Raw genomic sequence first — 20,948 nt, 5'->3', positions numbered from 1 at the left:
AAAGCAACTGAAAATATCTGTTTAACCACACAGATAGCTTTCTTAGTTGCTAAATAGCACTGACATAGCTGCTCAAGTCACAGTACTTAACTTAACCACATCACAATCATTTCACACTCATTAGATCGAGTTTGTCATTTGACCTACTCATTTGATATGCTAATTTCAACCTATTTTTTTTTTGCAACTGTGCCTTTATTTTTTGTATTTTGATTTTATAGCTCACAATTTGACTGTAGTTTTTTCTTGTAATTGTGACTATAGTTCACAATTAAATATTAATCATAACTAATATCTCACTTTGTACTTTGCATGAGACTTTAACTTTTGTAATTGTGAAATATACTTTGCAACTGTGAATTTATTTCTTGTAATTTTGGCTTTTTTATGTCACAATGTGACTTTATATCTTGTAACTGTGAGACTTTATATCTCACAATATGAGGGTATGTCTGGTTTCAAACTATATCTCACAGTTACCTCATAATTTCCTAATACAAAAAAAATAATCTTACTTTGTACTTTGCATGGGACTTTATAATGAATTTATTTCTTGTGATTTTGTCTTTATATTTGTATGTGACTTTATTTCCTATAATTGGGACATTATTTCTCATAATCGTAATTTTATCTCACAATTATTGCAACTTTATATTGTACAGTGAGATTTTATACATCACAACATGACTATATGTTTCATGATTACCTTTGTTTTTCTCTTATAAAAGACAAAAAACAAAACTTGATTATTGTTCTCTTAGGACACTGTAGAATTTAAACGCTCACATACTGCACAGTTTTATGACTCCAACCTGTCAAAACTTGATACTTGCTCTTTGGGACTCTGATTCACCCTAGTCGAGGCAGCGTGCAGTGTTGTTTTTGTACGAGGCTGCATTGGAGAGCCCTCCCATAACCCCCCCACCACCCCGGTTCCTCTTGTGGGCCAAAACAAAGACGTCATCGATTTCTTCACAGACTGCTTTCAATCACATTGATCAGAAATGCAGAGCCTCATTGTTAGGATTTAAACTTTGTGACCCCTCTGATGGAAAAAACAAACTGTGATTGATGTTTTAGCTAATTACATCATGCAGAGAAAGCAAAAACTTGTGGTCACCCAACCTGAGAAGATTTTCCGTTTAGGGTGGCATCTTCTGAATACGCAGCGAGTGTGTATGTCTTGTGCATGTCTGAAAGAGAAAGAATTTCAGAGGACAGAGGGAAACAGAAAGAGAGAGAAGACAGGCGGGCAGGATGTACATCTGAGCTGAATTAGAGTGAGCTCATTGTGTACGGCGTAGGGTTTAATAGTGCGTTTGGAGAGGAACGCCCAGGCCCTGCTCCTCTCATTCCAGCACCACTGTGTCATCCCCGTCCACCACACAGACACATGCAGACACACACACACTCTTGCAAACTCAGAGAGAAAGAGAGAGACCCCCGGAGCAAACATCAGGAAGACAGGAACTGCTGGTCAGAGGAAGAGAGGGAAAGAATATGGAAAAGGGAAAGAGGGAACGATCTAGGGTGCTGGATAGACAAGAGAAACAAAGTGATAAAATAAAGTCTTTTATATGGATATAAATAAGAGAGACAGGTGTACTGTGGGGTCCATGAGTCTGAGATCACATTGAAAATGTGCAATTCAAAATCTAATTTAAATGAGGAAATAAAGTTTTAGGACTTTGGAAATGTAAAAAAACTAAAAACTAAATAAATAAAATGTTATCAATAAATTTAAACAATTTAGTATTTAAAGGGATAGTTCATCCAAAAATGAAAATTTTATCATCATCTACTTACCCTCATGTCTTTCCAAACCTGTATGAGAAGATGTTTTGAAGAATGCTGGTAATCAAACAGTTGATGGTCCCCACTGACTTCCATAGTGTTTATTTTGCCTATATGGAAGTCAGTGGGAACCAACAACAGTTTGGTTCTTCAAAATTCTTCAAAATATCTTAATTTGTGTTCACCATATACAGGTCTGGAACCACATGTGGGTGAGTAAATGATGACAAAATTTTTGGGTGAACTATTTCTTTAAGATCCTGCACTATTTTTAGGTCTTAAATAAAAGTTAAAAGTACATTTGTGACAATGACCATGATCAATGACAAACTTGTCTAAATTTGGTCAGGCTCTTGTTCTGTATAGATATACAGTATGTCCTTAGAAAACATACTGAAGTGGTTGCATGGTTCGAAATGGTTTGAGATGGTACTTTTGATATATATATATATATATATATATATATATATATATATATATATATATAGATATATATATATAATGTCATTGTAAAATTATCTCTTACATCGTACTTTTAAGAAAACCAAGGTATTACCATAATGCAAACGTACAAACATACATGGTCTGTTTTCATGGTATTATATTTATTTTAAAAATGTAATAAAGTCCAAGGTATACATTGCAGATTGTTGGTTTCACAGTTTTTAAAGTCAACACAAAAGAACATATGTTACCTGTTTTATAAGGATTTTCATTGGGAACTGATAAGATCTTGTGAAGTTGTCTTCAAATGACAAGTGTCATTCTTTGGAATTATATATGTGATTCATTCACAATAAATGCCCCCTTATACCCTGCAAAGTTCTTTTTTGTTCTTCACTCAGGGATAAAAAGATTGCAATCTTTCTGGGGTGCGGAAAGTTGTCTGGAAAGTTTCTCCTGGTGAGCTGTTTCAAACCATCAAAACGAACTCCAACCAAACTTTGGCCAGATTTTATTCAAAATCACATCACCCATTTCTTCTTCGATTTAGCTTGAAGTTTACCGGGGCCTTAAGACTAAAATCTTGTATAAAGAAAACAAATAGTGTCTATTTTAATTCTATTTTCACTTTGTGCTTATTAAAGTCTGTTCACACCAAAAACTATAACTATAAAGAAAACTATATTATCGTCCACTCCAACGCACAATAATCTTCTGTTCATTACAAACACGTGCTGCATTTATATCATCTGCCTCTTTAAATGCTTGAGCTCTTTAAAGTCGGATAGATTTATTGGCTGTGTTTTCATATGTTTTTATTGTTCATCAGTTGTAAAAAATCCTTTTGAAAGTGATTCCAAAGACATTGTTCCTCTGTGTTGTTTAGTTGTGGAGACTGTGGACTTGCCTATTCTCATAGAATCGGAATGATTATTAAAATGTTGTAGTTATTATAGTTATCATCCTTGGTGTGAAAGGTAATTTATTACAAAAGAAGCTGGTGTGGAATTAAACCCTTTCCCCTAATACACTCTGGAAATGTTACAGCAACAAAGAGGATTTTCTAACTTGAATGTTGGAGTTTCATCCACACAAGACATTGTCACAATGAATGGTTTAAAACGCTATTACATGTCTTTTGCATTTCCATGGCTAAAAGCATTATCGATTAGCCATGGGAAGGATTCAAATCAGTGTGATGAATTGACTGACAGGTGGGGGCGGAGCCTAAAACCTCCCTGGGTCAGTCATGCCGGAGAGCTTCTCAGCATAGTTTCAGTCACGGGAAGAAACAACTGACTGGCTCTGAGCCAAACCACTCATTCTGTTTGTCTGTCTCTCTCTTTCACCCTCACACACTCTTTCTCTCTCAGCCGACAGCGATGAGAGATGAATCCGTGCATAATTGGGGCTTTGTGGTGAGCTGTGCCATGCTTGCTCGCCCCGAGGTATTCTAGGATAAGTCTCTTTCGCCGTTGTTCTCATTGACAGGCCTCGACTTTACATGGACCTTAAGTCTATGTCACCGCCGCCTGTCAACGAAGTCCCTCCTCCGAACAGTGCTTTTTCATCGCCCCATCCCCAACGGTCTTTAATGAGACTCAGGCTCCCTCACGGCCCTTCTCAGCTTGATTTATTTGATCAGATTCATATGATTCTACCCACTCTGCAGTCCTTGGGCCCGTGGCAAGCCCGCTCTCTTGCGCTCGCTCTCTCTCTCTGAGTGTGATTAAAGTGGTAAATCAGGGGCAGGTCCTGTGCTGTGTTTACTCGGAGCGCCAGGCAGCTGCAAGCTGTTTGGCCTCTCTCTGTTTCTCCCGCTGTTTAGGCCCATTGCCATGGAGACCGCACCACCGTCTCCCAGTGGCTGGAACCATGCCCCGGGCTGTTTTGGTTACATTCACACAGTAAATGTAAAAAAAAAAAAAAAAAAAAAAAAAAAAAAAAAAAAGAGAAACGTTTTTGCACTATCGCTGCTGCAGTGTCTGCTCAAGTTAGTGTGGTGCAATGAGAGAGAGAGAGAGAGAGAGAAAGAGAGAACATGGTATTCAGAGAGATGGTGAGACTTAAAAAGAGAGATAGATGGGGGGGGGGGTGCAAGAAGCCAAGAGCATTACATCATTGCTGGAGTGGAGTCAGAAGGGAAGGATATGAGTCAGTGGGCTGACTGTGCCTGGCTCTCTCTCTCGCTCTCTTTCTGGCTCTCGTCTCTCTCTCTCTCTCACTGAAGTGGTAGTCAAGCCTCTTACGCTGAAGTCACTTTAGTTGGGCATGTAGAGATGAATGTATGTGCTTATAGCATCATTTAAACATTTAAACTTACTATGATTATGAAATATTATGTTTATACTGTGTTTAGGACAGCCATACAAAGGCTGCATGCAACATGTATTTCTTATGAAAAGTCTTGAATTATGTGTAGAATCAGAAAATGTTCTAAAATTCTTGAAATTCCCTTCTAAATTGTTAAAAAATGCATTGTATTTCTCTCCGGAATCCAGAATATTCTAGAAAACGTCAATAATTTTGTATAGAAAAGTATATCAATATGCAGAATAAGTACTTTTCTAGAATTGTTTTTTTTTCTTCTCCTTTATAGAATGCATTGAATATCACTGTCCAGATTTTTTTTTTTTTTTTGTAAAGGGTTGTCTTTTTGGATTGTATTCTAGAACTTAATATGATTATGCCTATACTCATGATGAAATATTATGTTTAGGACTGCCATACGAAGACTGAATGCAAACATGTATTGCTTGATTATGTGTAGAATCTAAAACTTTCAAGAATTTTTAAAATTCCTCGTAGATTAACAATTCATTGTATATCACTATCCAGAATTGCAAATCTTCTAGAAAAATTCAGTAGATTCAAAGATTCATTCAGAAACTTTTAAAATGTATAGTTTTAGAATGTTGTCTTTTGAAATGCATTCTAGAATGCTTTGAATGTCATTGTCTAAAATCACTTCAAGACTACTAAAATCAACCTAGAGTTTTCTTTAGATTTTCTAAAATCTAAAAGATTTAAATTTCACTAGGAGAAATTATGCTTTTTTTAAAGAATGTCTCCTATTTACTATGATTATAAAATATTATGTTTATACTGTGTTTAGGACAGTCGTACAAAGGCTGCATGCAACATTTATTGCTTATGGAAAGGCTTAAATTATGTGTAGACTCCAAAAAAATTCTAAAATTCTTTGCAAGTCACATTCCAGAATGGAGAATGTGTATTGATATCCACAATTATTAATTTTCTAGAATTGTTTTATCCCTTCTCGATTATGTATAGAATGCATTGAATATCACTGTCCAGAGTTTTTTTTTTTTTGGATTGTATTCTAGAATTTAATATGATTATGCCTGTACTTATGATGAAATATTATATTCAGGACAGCCTACAAAGGCTGAGTGCAACATTGATTATGTGTAGAATCTAAAATCTTTAAGAATTTTTTTTTTAATTCCTCATAGATTGTATTCAAGACTTCACTGAATATCACTATCCAGAATCATGATTCGTCTAGAAATATTCAATATTTTTGCTTGATTATGTATAGACTAGCAGTGATTATTACCATTCAGAATATTTTAGAATTAGTCTTTTTAATTGCATTCTAGAATGCTTTGAATGCCATTTTCTAAAATCAGCAAACTTCAAGGGTCCACAAAATCAATCTAGAGTTTTCTTTAGATTTTGTAAAATCTAAAAGATTCGAAGGTCACTAGCAGAAACTATAGTCTTCAAGAATTCTTTAAGAATGTTCTTTTAGATTGCTCTAGAATTGGTTGAATATGTATGTAAAACATTTTCAGATTCTATGAATTTTATGTTCTAGAATGCAGTAAATATGGCTCTAAAATGTTTTCGACATTTCTACAATCCCTCTAAAAGTGACATTTGCTAACAGCATTAAGTCATGTAATGCAATTTGTCAACTGGTATTTACGCCATTATTTAATTTCCAAAAAGGATGTCCATTTTGTGATGACATGTCTGTGAGAGATGCTAATTTGTGCTCCTTTTGGTAGATTGCATTGGTAATTCTAGAAATAATCTGGCTGTGTCTGTGTTTTTAATTTGTGCATTGTCAGTAGATCACCCACACAACTTTACACTCACATCGGTGCTTTTATGGGATTGCAGTCTCATCTCAATTTGCACTGTTTAGTAAATCTTGTCCTAAATCTTCAATATTTGCTTTTAGATTCTGTTCTAGAATGTCTGTGGAAAACCTACTAGAATTATTCCCTGCAATATTATACTCTATAATGCATTAACAATGTCAAAAACTAAAACATTTCTAAAATGCTTCTAAATATTTAAAAATTCTTCAGTTATTTTTTCCTTAGATTCTGTTCTAGAAAAGAGTGAATATGTTACTAGAACTCAGTCTAATCTTCTTCATTTCTTCAATAATTTTTCTTTTAGATTTTCTGAGTAATTCATTCTCAAAACCATTCTTGCGTAAATGGTTGCATTGAGCTGTATTTGACAATTTACATACAATAACAGTCATTTCATAATGATTTAAACAGAATTCTGCTTGTGTTTTCTGAGTAAGGCCCCCTATATTCTGTACTAGAATGCGTTTTGTTTGTAAATGCTTGAAAAAGTCATCATGAGATTACCCTGTGATGCTATAACCCTGTACGCAAGGAGAGTATAGAGTAACATCTTAAACTGTCTAAGACTTGAGGCTCTCTAGGAAGGTCAGTGATGTTGGGTTTGGTGTCTTTTAGCTCAGAGAGAGAATGATAGTGGAGGATCCTGCTGAAATCCAGAGAGAAAAAGAGAAAAGATTGGAAGGAATAGAAAGGGAGGAGTGATGTCATGTTGGAACAAGGAGAAAGTGTGTGTAATGTGAGAGGAGAGGGTCAGGATTGCACTGTGTGTGTGTACATATGCCCACCCCTCACCCTCCGGGGGTCTTATTCTCCCCTCTGAAATGACAGCCTGTCATTAATACAAAATATACACTAGACCATACAAACACACTAACACACACAGACAGTCATGCACTTACACCCACATGAGCAGTAATTCTGGGTGTATGGAAAGTTTTTGTTTTATGATATTTTGCCCTTTCATAACAGGTTTATTCTTTATTCTCTGTTGACACACTTTTTATTTCTTACTCGCTGAGGAGCGAGTTTGACAGGGAACCTGTACAGCGTCTAAAGCGTCTTTCTTCCCATTGGCCAGATTGAGCTCTTAATTAGGACCGTTTCCTGCTCGCTGAGTTTTAATGTCCAGCAGGACTGGCCCGTAGAGAGTTGCCCCGCTCTCTGTTTCTCTGTTTCCCACTCTCTTTTCCTTCACCTCAGTGGTAACAGGCCAAGACTATTTTTTCTTCAGCCTGTGTTGGCTGAATTGTGGTTCAGAGCTGAGCTGTGGCTGCACCGCAATAATGTAAATCTTTTTTATCATCTAAAAATTCCCTTATATTTATTTACACTAGAAAACAAAAGGAGACAAGCTCAGGCTGCTTCTGAATATGCATACAGTACTTCCCTACAATAAAGTAGGGAAGTACTGTATGCATCCAAGTTCATAGCATTCATAAAACTGTATGCAAAAAGAATCTGAATTACCTACTAATTTGGCCGAGATTTTAAAGTGTGCATTCAATGGACCCACAAGACCATTGGAGAAGAGTTGTGAATGGCAGATGCAACATGAAAAAATGACAACATGATGAATATAGTATGCCTGGATTACATTCATACTGCACACATTTATACTTTAATAGAATGTAGTCGCAAAGTAAGTACTTAAATTCAAAAGTCTACTCACAGAGTTTGCAATTTTGGATGCAGTTTCGGTATTTAGTGGCTGTTGATGAGTGCAGGTCTTGTGTTATTAGCGGAATGCTAATGTTGTTAGCTTTTTACTTTTTTTGCTAAATATGTTAGATCGAACCAATATTTCACTGCAAAATTAATCTTCTGTGAACTTATACTCACCTTCATACTATTTTCACATACTGTCTTTTTGCCTGATATCCTGGCTTCACTACAATGAAAGTGAATGAAATTTTGGCTTTCAAGCTCTAAATATAACAAAGTCCAATAAAAGTAGTTTGTATACACAATTTCAAGTATTAAGAAGCTACACATATGAGAAGCCTGTTGTGACATCTTAACACTGCATACTTGAATATATGTAAACATAAATGAGATTTGACAGCTGAGAGGAATATTTATAGAAAACGATTTCAGTTTGGGTCTGTTCCTCACATAAAGCTATCAGATGGCAACTTTTATACAAACATGAGGAAATAAAAATTTATAGTAGTTTATTGTTGGTGTTTGTTGATTTTGGTGCTTGACTGCCTCACTTTCATTTATGGAAAAGAGTAGTTTTCACAATAAAGTGAGTTTTATTTAGGGGTGAACTATTCCTTTAAAATATGAGCCAAATCTCAGCTGGGTGTGTATATGTGTGTGTGTTTCAGAGATGTGAGGTTGTTAAGCATGTGATGGATTGGAGTGTTAGACACAAATGACAATATGTCAGAATGTTAATGACCGTATGTGCTTGTGTGTGTGTGTATGCGTACACAGTAATCATGCAGTGTAAATGCTGCTATTTAGGCCGTATAAATACAGGTATTTGTTCAGGTGGAGACCCCCTCCTTTCCCTTTCAGCTGTCCGTCAGCTCTCCAATCAGACCGAAATAATGCTTGTCATCTGAGGCTAAAGGTTATTCAGACAAGCTGCGTTTCTCCACACTGTGTGGTAGTCCATGTTTATAGGTGGTATAATGGTGAAGTTAGTGAGTGCTATATTTGACACATTCTGCCTATATATCAGTGTGGTCAGGGGAAGTGGAGTACTGATAGCTTTGTGCAAACCCAGAGAGGAAGTTGTGCGGTTGGTGTGTAGTGTGCCACACCTGAGGTTCTTTTAAGTGCATTACTTGTATGAGAGAACGTTTTGTTTTATGTTTATTTTATTGTGTTATTATGTTATGTTATATGTTTTGTTTGTTGACTTTGATATGGGTTTGTTTTGTGATGTTGTGTTGTTAATATCGTCTTGTTTTTTTTTTTGTTTTACACCCACGCTTTTATTGAAGAATGCTGGGTTTGATCAGCCTTAAGACAAGAGCCAGTAAACCTCCATTAAGAGCTTCCAGCAGAATGTCTCTTGCTGGGAAAGGCATTCTGCCTCTTGGTGCATGCCTGAGTACTTCTAAAAGGGATAGTTCACCCAAAAATTTAAATTCTGTTATAAGGGTCAATGACATGACGCTATTGAATAAAAAACAAATTAAAAAAATGACTATTCATAACTATATTTCAAGTTCAGTAAGTTTTTTTTTTTAAATAGATAAATAAATATAAGCCCCTTTTATGTAAAATCAATGACATGACGCTATTGAATAAAGCTTTTTTGTTGATAATTTATGTTTTTGTTATTTATGGATTTTTTTGTTAATAGTGTTTTTTATTTAAGGGTTTTGGTATTTAATGTGTAATTTTTTATGTAATGATGACACCAAATTACTTTTTTAAAGCCATTTTAGAGATGTTTTTAGGATGTAAATGTTTCTTGAAAATGGCATGTGAATACAAAGAGTATATTTCTTAGAACTTGGCATATGTTATTTTGGTCACACTTTATTTTAAGGTCCAATTCTCGCTATTAACAAACCATTAACTACAACTTTTTTGCCTCAATAAACTCCTAATTTGCTGCTTATTAATATTTAGTAAGGTAGTTGTTAAGTTTAGGTATTAGGTAAGTTTAGGGATGTAGAATATGTTTATGCAGAATATGTGCTAATAAACAGCCAATATGTTAATAATAGTCATGCTAATAAGCAACTAGTTAATAGTGAGAATTTGTCCCTATACTAAAGTGTTACTATTATTTTAAACTTTTTTTTTTTTATATATATATATATATATTTTATCATAGACACTTTTATATGAGATTGCCGTTCTATATATTACAATGTATTTATATTCTGGACATTCTGCTTAAATAGCTCCTAAACTTACAGCATGAGGATGAGTACTGTAAATGCTAACAGATTTGTCATTTTTCTATGAACTATATGTTAAAGTAAGACCGAATGAGGCACTAAAAATTCTTAGGAACTATGAAAAATTGAAACAAGAACTGAATTTGCCATCCGTTTGGAACAATTTCCTAGTAATGTCAAATGGGTTTTTCTGATGTCATTTTTCTTCTGAACTTTCATCTGATAAAACCAGTTTATCTCACTTTTCCTTCATTTTTTTTCTTTTGGTTCTCTTTCTTAGGCCAGTGCCTGGTTCCCTTTCCTCATTGTTGCACCTGAGGAACAGACAGCGACAGCCACTGCCGGCCTCCATGCCTGGCACATTGCCTGACCCGACTATGCAAGGATCGTCTGCTGTTCTGATGCCTGTGAGATCATAAATAAACCCACAAACACACACAATGCATTTACACTTCCCAGTCATGGTTTCCTGATGCCTCTGACAACCGAAACGCATTAATACGCACACAAACTCATCTTTCATAGACGATTCTCATGCTTTTCTCAGTGGTCTGCTTTAAATTAATGCCTTTTCCAGTGCTGTGACCCATATCAGTGGCTGCATTATCAGGAAGCCCATCAGCAGAGGTGTAATTTTCAACCAATGCTCAATCTGGTTTAATTCTATTTCAGATATATCAATAGGACCCTGAATGCAGGCTTAGGAAGGAGTGTGTGTATTTGAGCAAACCACCCATATCAGGGTTCTAATGACATGACACATGTTCTCATTGTAACATAAGCCAGTCCATGCTGGCTATGGAGGTAAAAGCACAGAGTTGATTAAATTAAACTAGGACGTTTTTTTCCAATCTCGATTGACATCCCAGGAAAGGGGTGCTGGGTGGGGTGATATTTTTAAACCAAATATTCCTCCAATAATTACAGCGGACTGCTGCGCTTTCACCCTGCTATAGGTCATCAGGGGGTTGGAAAGGGGGGTCGGAGGGATATCTTGGGTTTTAGTAACAGGACCCGCAGTCTCTCTCAATGTCACACACACACATGCATTGAAAGTACCATTTTACAGTTTCTCTCACCTTAAACTGAGCATAAATAACCAGAACGCGCTTTGTATGAGTGCAAACATCTAAAACCTCAATTTCAGTCTTCGTGCACATTTAATTGAGACTTCTGAATTAAGACATTCTGTCTTTCTTACAGAACTGAGCTTTGGTTTAGTTTATGGCCTAGTTAATAGTCCTATTTTAAGCTTCACACTTCTGCAGTATTCAGCTTCCTCTCTTAGCTTGTCTTTGACTGCTGCTTTTCCCGCAGAGTTGTGGAATATGCATAGATAAACACACACACACACACACACACACACACACACACACACACACACACACACACACACACACACGTTAGGTTTCCATAGACTTCTATTACTTTTAAACTGACCAAATGATAATTTCTATCCCCTAACCCAACCCTAAAGCTACCCCTTACAGAAAACCTGTTTGCATTGTTACACTTTCAGATAAGCATCATTTACTATTTTTACACATTTTCAAATTTTTACTATCCTTGTTGGGACATTTGGTCCCCACAATGTAGCATAAACAAATGCACACACACAAGCACACACAAAACCACACATACATATTTACTTACCTATCTAAATAATACTTTCTAAGACGAACTTTTTTATATAAAGCTTTTTTTAAATACTACAGCATGATCCTAAACCTAAAATAACATATTAATGTTATATTAATGTAAATAAAAATTTAAAACTAATAAATAAATTAAATTAAAAATGTTTTTTTAATTAAAAATATTTTGATTAGAAATAAATCTTAATGATTTAATAATTTTGATGTTTCTAAATAAAATATATTACAATATTATATAATGTATATATAACAGATACAATTTATGAATAAATAAAAACTTGATAATAAATATTGATATAATAAAAACCTACCATTATAAAGTTTTTTATTATGAATAAATATTTAATTATTGATAATTTTGGAGTTTATAAAGTAAAGAAAATTTATGTTAAAACCTTATTACCCCCTTTTTTTACCACATTTAATAAACTTAATTAACTACATAACATTTTTAGCAAGTTTGTCTCTTAAGTAAAGCTAATTCCCTAAACCTTTTAAAAAAATCACATTATTATTATTATTATCATCATCTATATTTCAAAAAATTACTATTCATATTATACATACAAATTAAAAATATGTTTATGAAACATATTAAACATATGAAAACATTAAATATAAAATGTTCCTATTTTGCCTCGAGAGAAGATTAAATCATTTTAACTAGTTAGAAGTAAGCTTTAACTAATTCTCATTATGTTTTTCTGCTATTTTGTCGTCAAATGTTTAGGACATACGCTTACATTTACATTGCAGCTTGCTTGTTCATTTTTATTCAAGGTGTTTCAAGCATTAATGTGTTTGATTCTGAAGTAATTTGTTCACATTTGTGGGTACAGATGGAGAGGCAAATGTCTATGGGCTCCAACATGATGGGCATGCAAGGCCCCGCCCACAGCAGCTCATGCTCCTCCCCTCATGTTCCATCCATGCACTCAGAGGCAAAGCTGGTGAGTCAGTCTCACACACACACACTTGCATATTTTCCTTCTTGCCTACCCTGTATGATTTGATTTGACTTCATTTTTATCTTCTGTTATTGTTACAGAACTAGTCACCCGTATAAGATACACAACACTTGCACGTATAAGCACAAAAAAGACTTACGCTCAAATACATATGCACGCACACACATAGACACAAACTTACGTCTTTCTCTTTTTTACTACAATGTATGCCAGCTTGTCTGATGTATATCTCGATGGCCTGAATATACACTTGTGCCTCTGCTGCTTGTTAGCACTAGTTCAGCATGATGGTGATCTCATCAGAAACAAAGCAGCCAGTCACAGCTCTTAGAGAGAACGAGAGAAAGACGAAGAGAAAGAAACAGACTGGTGGAGAAAGCGGGAAGGAAGGTCTAGTAGGAATGGAAAGAAAAGGAATGTTTTTTTTTACACATTTCATTAATATGTACTGATGACAAACTGATTTTTATAGCTCTTTAGTAGCTATGAGAATGTGCTAAACTTACACCACACACACATCTGTTAGTGGATTTGACTGCTAAAAATCAAAACTTTGAAAATAATGCACAATTTTGAAAATTCTGTCATTATTTACTTACATTTATGTCATTATAATCCCTTTATTTCTTTCCTGTGACACAAAAGTAGATATTTACGGAATGTTCTGGCTGCTTTTTCCATACAGTGACAGTAATGATGATGAGAGCTCGAACAATGTCAAAAAGGTGCATTTTTTTTACTTATAAAGTGACATTTATGTTAAAAAATATATATCAAAATATATCATAAAACTATACATGTATGTAAGTGATAACAAAAAAGGAAAAGAAAAGAAACAAAGAAAGAAAAAAGAAAGAAGAAGAAAAAATTTGAAAGAAAAAGTTTTCTCACAGGGAATTCTGGGAATGTACTGTAAATTTATAGTTTTTCCTTCACTTGATCTTTTTAACTTCCAAAAACTGTGAGTTTAGCAGTATTTTACTGTAAAATTACATGAAATATCTCATTAGATCTACTATACTTTTTCTTCAGATATAGAATTGACCATTAACCATTTTTACAGTGCTTTACCATTAAAATAAATATCATTATTTACAGTGTGCAAAACCAATGTGTTCAATCAAGATGCACAAAGTCAAGTGCAAACAAACATTGCTTTGTTTTTTAAAAGTCTACAATTTAAAATGTTAATTGCTGAAAATAACCCAAAGGGCTATTTTGCATTTATTTACATTCAAATATGACTTGCCAAGCCCTCATCCTCATGTATGAAAATAACATCTAGTATTTTTTTTGTTCCACAATGAAAATCCTACAGGTTTGGAACCACATAACGATGAGTAAATGATGACAGAATTTGTGTTTTTGTGTGAACTCTTCCAGGCCCGTTACATTCGTCTGCCAGGATTTGTACAGTTACCAAAGATCCCATTTAAGTATATGGCTGCTCACACATTTTAGTTGAGTTTCATAGCAGTGGCAAGAGGATCAGGAAGACAGATTTGGTAATTAGATTATAATCCACTAATTATACCATATAATAATACGGTATTTGTGGATTTGGAATTGGACTCAGGAGGGAGTTAATTATTTTGCTCTGAGAAAAAGGGGAACGCAGACATTTCGAGAAAGGAGGAGACTGAAAAACAATACAAGATAAAAGAGAGAAAGTGTCTGTACGTCAAAGCATGAGTGATGGGTCTGATGGTGGAAAGAGCGTTCGAAGAGCACTTAACTCTCTCTCCTTCTCTCCGTCCTACTGGAGATTGATCGCCATGTGTATTTTTTAATCCGTTCGTTTGTTGCTATGGTAACGGGCAGGGGGAGCATAATATTGCTTTAATGTGCAGTCTTATCTGTCCTCTGGCTGGACTCCAGGCACATCCCCCCTCTCTGCCTCGCTCTCGGCCCTGATTGTAATTGAATTATAAATTCCTTTTTTTTTTTTTCTGCTCTGACACATGAAACCATTTGTTTTAAGCTTTCAAGAGTCACTAAAACAATCTTATAGGAAGAATTAAACAAAGGTCACCACGCCTTTGGATGCTGGATAATTCAATTATCAGTAAGAATGCAAATATATATGAAAAAAAAATAAAATGAAGTTCACATGTACTTCAAATTAAATCCTCAAGCGATGAAAAAAAAAGCTGCCAACATCTAGTGTTCCAACTATCACTTCACAAATAACTGAAATTATGATTGTTATTGTAAAATAATATTAATAATTATAAAACAATAATTATTAATTATATTATGATAGCACTAAAATAATTATTTATTAGAAAATAATTATGGTCTAAACATACTTAAAACATGATACTTTTACATGAAAAACAATAATTATGTAAGGTCTTATACACACACACACACACACACACACACAGTTAAATGTAATTTTTTAAGACCTTACATCTTGCTTTTCATGTAAAAGTAAACACACACACACACACGTACACACACACACACACACACATATATATATATATATATATATATATATATATATATATATATATATACACACTGTTAAATGTAATTGTTTAAAGACCGTATATATTGCCTTCCATGCAAAAGTATCACGTTTTAAGTATGTTTAGACTATAATTATAATCTTGTTTTTTGTATACTGTATATTGTTATATAATATGACCTTTATATATTTTCCTTAGTTTTTCCTCCTTAAGTTTAATTAAAAATAAAAATTAGGGGAAAAAACAGTTTTTATATATATATATATATATATATATATATATATATATATATGTTATATATATGTTTCTTTTGTTTTTTTTCCCCCTTTATTTTTAATTATGTTAAAAAAAAAATTTAATTTTACAAAAATGTATTTCCCTCTTTGGGAATAAAAATGAAAAAGATGAAAACAATGATTCTCTGAAAACAAGTCTAAATAATTTACATAATTATGCTTCTCTTTTGATTTTTTTGATATTTTACTACATAACAACACTAATATTTTTTTTTCATTGAAAGATTTTATTTATTTATTTATTTTAAATTTTTGGTAAAAATTATGGCATCTGCGCTTACTCGGCTGGGATAATAGTAAGCGTTGCTATCAGGTGACCTGTTCTGGGGTGATCGGAGCCGTGTGCTGCCCGGCCCAGCACAACCCCAGTGTGGAGCTCCAGCCCTAATCTCATTATACAGAGATGTTGACTTATTCCAAATGGGAAATATCTCCCCCATCTGTAACCTCATACCCAACCCTCAGCCACAAGAGAGAGAGGGTCGAACTAGAGAACATGAAGAAAGCGAAAGACGGAGGAAAGTGGAAGTCTGTGTATGTGAGAAAGACAGCAAGAGAGTGTGTGAGGCGATAGTATGTTAGACGGTGTCTCAGTGTGCATATGTGTGTGTCTGTGTCTGTGCTCTTTGACCGAGGAAGCCAAATTGATTTTGTGGTGGGCCAGGGGGTCTCCAGTGGAAAAAAAAAAACCTGCTAAAAGTGCATTTGTTCCCACGAGACTGCAGTCAGATCATCACACACACACACACACACATAGTGCTGTGCTGTCTTCATACTCTGTGGTTAAGGTGTCATTTATCTCAGGCCAGATGTGGATGAGCAGGCTCTTGTGTTTGTGGCTGTTTTGCTCTTGGGCCGAGCAGCAGAATATTTATTATTAATGAAGTCACTGATGATACGTTTCAGATATCCAGTTGTTCGATGTGCTGGGCAGATGTAGTTGCTCTGTTGTTAGAGTGGGAGTGAATTACAGTATAATTCTCTTTCCATTTACTCTGAGATATTTTCATAGACCTACTCAACAACAAGCTACATAACAAAAGAGCACATGTGCTCTGTGCCCGGTCATTTTGTTTTTCCTCCACATGCTGTGTTTTGATACATCTAAGATCTAGTGTCTGTGGAAAAGGAAGCACACATGCTCTTATCAGAGAGAGGAAAAGGTCTGTGTATGTGCCAGCTGAACCCTGTCAAACTCAGTGCAGATCCACTTTCAGTCGCACCACTGTTTTGGCCTGTGCACGCTTCCGAGAGAAAAGTCCCTATGAGTTTTTGGCAGTTATACACTGTATACAGCTTTCAGCTTCCTTTGAAACATTAGCATGTAAATATTTGCTTAGAGCTGTAAACTAATGTAATAAAGGAAACTGTGAGACAGAAAACGAGAATATCCTTTTCTTATTCAGTGTTTTTGAGAAAAATACTATGCATAACTGAGAATAAGTGGACATTGTAAATAATAGGTTTAACAAACCACTTAATTCCAGTAAAGACACGTTTTCAAATGTAATATTTACATGTGAAACAGTTTGAGAAAAAATGCAGGACTCGATTGAAATGTTAAAAATTACCATTCAATAACAGGATAGAGACAAAAATCGAGTTTAACTTAACTTTATCCGATGGCTTAAGTAACATCAGATGTAATCGAAAGTTCTTCAGGAGAAGGATTGGGTTTTTTTTTTTTTTTTTGTCCATTTTGTTTTCTTTTTGCCTAACATGTTGGAAGTGTGACTTTTATTTAAATTTAATTTGTAATTTTTTTCATGTGATTCATTTGCAAATTATTTATTTCTATTTAAGTAAATATAATGTTAAATAAGTAAAGCTGGTTTATCTTTAAATTGTGTTTCTTTCTCTTTTTAAAATAAAAATAACAAGTACAAAGACAATCAAACAAACCAGGAATGTGAGTTAAGAATGCAAATAGAGTTCATTTTTAAATTGCATATTTAAAATTAAATTCACCTGAAAGCAAGTTAAAACATAAAAAATATATTAAGATGTGTTTACAGTATTGAATATAACTGTATTTTGTCAAATTTTTCCCACTTGTTTTAAGTATAAATTCCACCAAAAGTATTATTTCACATTTTAAAAAAAGCCATTCTGCATATGTGCATGGAAAGAAATTGAAGCAATTTGACTCTAATTTCATGAAGAAATCTAAAAATACAAAATAACCTAATTATGCAAAGAATCAGTTGAATATTTGCAAGGGTATTTCCTTAAAGCAGCTCCACACAAGTTCTCTTGACCAGGAACTGAAAATCTACGACTTCTGATTGGAATGTTAGTCTCACTATTCATGCCAGTGACAGTTAAAAACAATCTGTGGTTCTTTGTTTTATCATGGGGTAATTATCCGTTGTTTACATTGTTACTAAGGATGATAAATTTGTCACTAAGCGTCAGACTAGGTGGTGAGGTTTTTTATGAGATAAACAATACTATATGTTCCTGCTCTGTTTCTCCGAGGGCCTTGCGCTGGCACACGTCGCTCAGATGACATAATCCTTGGCATGCTTTAAATGTACCGTTTTTTTTTTTTTTTTTTTACTTGAGCTGTGGGAAAAAAGGAACCTTTCTTAAAGAAACATTTCACTGAGGGATACAGCTATCAAAGTGATGTAAAGTTCTTATGTGAGCGCTGGAGATTCAGGCTTATGTAATCGCACCCTCATTCATCCACAGAGGATCAGAACTGATCGCAAACGTATTTAGATGCAGGTATGCTTGAAGCAAAAAGTTACATTTTGTTAAATTTAATTTTTTTTTTTTATCTATAATTGTGATGGGTTACACTCTTTTATAAAAAACATTTTGTTGTTTTACTTATAATTATACAATTTTATTATTGCTATTGTAATTAGGATCAATGACGTTTTTTTTTTTTATCTGAATCTATTCATTTATTGAAAAATACATAAAAAATATGATTGATTGATTCATACATACAATGACTTGAATACACCTCTGCTGTGTATGTATGTGTAGAATTTCAGAATTCATAAATGTTAGTGATACAACTGTCCTGATATGATAATGAAAAAAAGAAGAAAAAAAAAGAAAAATAGTTTGGTATAATATTTTATTATATAATAATATTTAGTCTTTTTTGTTTTTGTTATTCAAAACTAATTGATAAATTAATAATATAATGCTTGATTACTTGATAGTTAAACCACGTGTTTTGGAAATCATTAAATTAAAATTTTAAATAACCAAAAACAAAATAAATACAAAGAGTACATTTCAAGAACTTGGCAGATGTGTTTAAAAAAAAAATTTATAATATTTTTGATGTGGATCTTTCATGTAAATTCCCCATTAATCATATACATTTTTCAAATATCAAAAAAAATATATATATTCTTAGAGTACTTTTTTACATGAAAATACATCTTCAGTCTTTCTACTTTCAATTTTTACATTTAATTTGATGTTACTTCCCATTTATTTGTAATTGTTTGTGAACTTTATTAGTAAGTGAAAGTGAAAACTGTTGCATTTTTTTCGGCATACGTATGTATTATTTCTATATGGAAACTGTAATCTACAGTCATACATTGTGCTGTAAATGTGGGATATACAATTATGTAACCTAATTTTAAATCTCATGCGTAATTTCAGACTAATTTTAATGACTCCGAATTTCTGCTTTATTGAATTATGTCATCCATCAGTGGAAGGTCACATTAAGTTATGAGCCCTTTACTAAAGAGACACCTGCAGCTGGTGCACAGGTTGTGTGTGAAGCTCTGTTTGCTCAACGACAATCTAAATCCATGTTTTGTAAGCAACATCTGTATGAATGGTGGCATTGTTGGGGGATGATGTCATAGGAGAAGGGTGATGAGCTAACGCACAGCTGAAAGCAGCCACACTGTGTAGCCCGACCATTACATATGTTAACATACAGAGAAAGAGGGAGGGAGAAACTAAATCCTTTGTTTAACCATTTAAAATGAGTTTAACGCTCATCAGAATGGCTGCCTACAATGGCTGCATATCATATAGGCTATGTCTAAAATCTCAGTTTATGTAATTACATTTTAATTCATTTTACTCTAAGTGTTTATGCACCTAAATCACAATTGCTTAATCTAAGTTCATTTCAAAATAGAGAGGCAGAACTGCTTTTAGCTTCATTGTGCTAAATAGCACATTGTTTCTTGTGAATGCAACAAAAGGATTATGTCGTTCAACCAGTGCATTTACTGTACAATGTACAATTGTGGTTTTCATTGAGTGGATGGGGGGGATGGAGAACTTCTAGAGTGTATGTGTTGTTATAGCTGTATGAGCATCCAGCCTTTTAGGTAACGGTTCCGAGGCCACCAGTGGGTCCACATCACAGCAGAGTTGGTAAGCCGGTCACATTTAAGATGATCACCAAAAACACCATTTAAGGCCCTGTTTAAATGAAGGAAACTCTAGAGTCCCCTGCTTTGGCTGACAAAGGCATCTTAGTGATGTGTAGTGTTTCCAGTCGTCAGAACTATTATAGAATTGTCCTGTATTGAAGGAAGCAGAATTATGTTCAGAACTACATCCATAAATGCGTGGAGTCCTGTGTTTTAGCATTAACAGCTAAGAGCACTAAGAGAATGTTTATTGCATTTGAATCAGTTTTGTTTGACAGTGTCAATAAAATGACACCTTGACATCAATGGTTGCTTGTATTACATGGACCCTACCACTTGATAGCAAAGAAAAGATGAAGACAGCTCCGCTAGCAACTAGCATACACTGTGATAGTACTGTGTAGTATTCCCTTGTGAAAAAGAAGCCTATACTTTTAAAAAGAGTACTTATTACAGAAATAATATTTTTTTGGAGAATATACTAAAATGTTAAATGAATGTAATGTTTTGGATACTTAATGGCATGTTAAATTCAGTTATATGAAAGTGTATTATAGTTTAAATGTATATTAAATGCAATTATAGTTGAACATAAGAGTGCTTTTTTCACCAAATTAAGTAGGACTTAAGTATATCTTTATAAATAATTTCATAATTACACTGTAAAAAAAATTATATGGAAAAAAAACTGGCAGCTGTGGTTGGCAGAATTTTACCGTTAAAAATACGGTAGCAACATTTTAGGTTTTTACAGATTTTACAGATGTTTTCACTTCCAAAAGCTGTATATTATCGTAAAATTACATGTAATGTCCAATACAGTTTTTTCCACCATATACAGTAGGGGAACTTACCGTTAACCAACTAATAGGTTTATTATTTTTTTATATACTTTTAAGATGGTAAGTACACCACAAGTGCACATTCAATACATTTAAGCATGCTTTTTGTAGT

The 20,948-nt window shown here is 34.0% G+C and overlaps 1 protein-coding gene across 4 annotated transcripts in view; it reads left to right on the top strand.

The window, feature by feature from the left end:
- Positions 1–20,948, top strand: part of creb5b (cAMP responsive element binding protein 5b) — a 65,930-nt gene that overhangs the window by 24,757 nt on the left and 20,225 nt on the right. For all 4 annotated transcript variants that reach the window (XM_042740827.1, XM_042740826.1, XM_042740828.1 and 1 more), the window contains 2 exons: positions 10,515–10,641; positions 12,729–12,839. In XM_042740827.1, the coding sequence (XP_042596761.1) occupies positions 10,515–10,641; positions 12,729–12,839 (238 nt within the window). The remainder of the gene's footprint in view (positions 1–10,514; positions 10,642–12,728; positions 12,840–20,948) is intronic.

Source organism: Cyprinus carpio, chromosome B16, assembly GCF_018340385.1.
Source record: "Cyprinus carpio isolate SPL01 chromosome B16, ASM1834038v1, whole genome shotgun sequence".
Lineage (NCBI taxonomy): Eukaryota > Metazoa > Chordata > Actinopteri > Cypriniformes > Cyprinidae > Cyprinus > Cyprinus carpio.
This window is presented reverse-complemented; position numbering and strand designations above follow the sequence as displayed.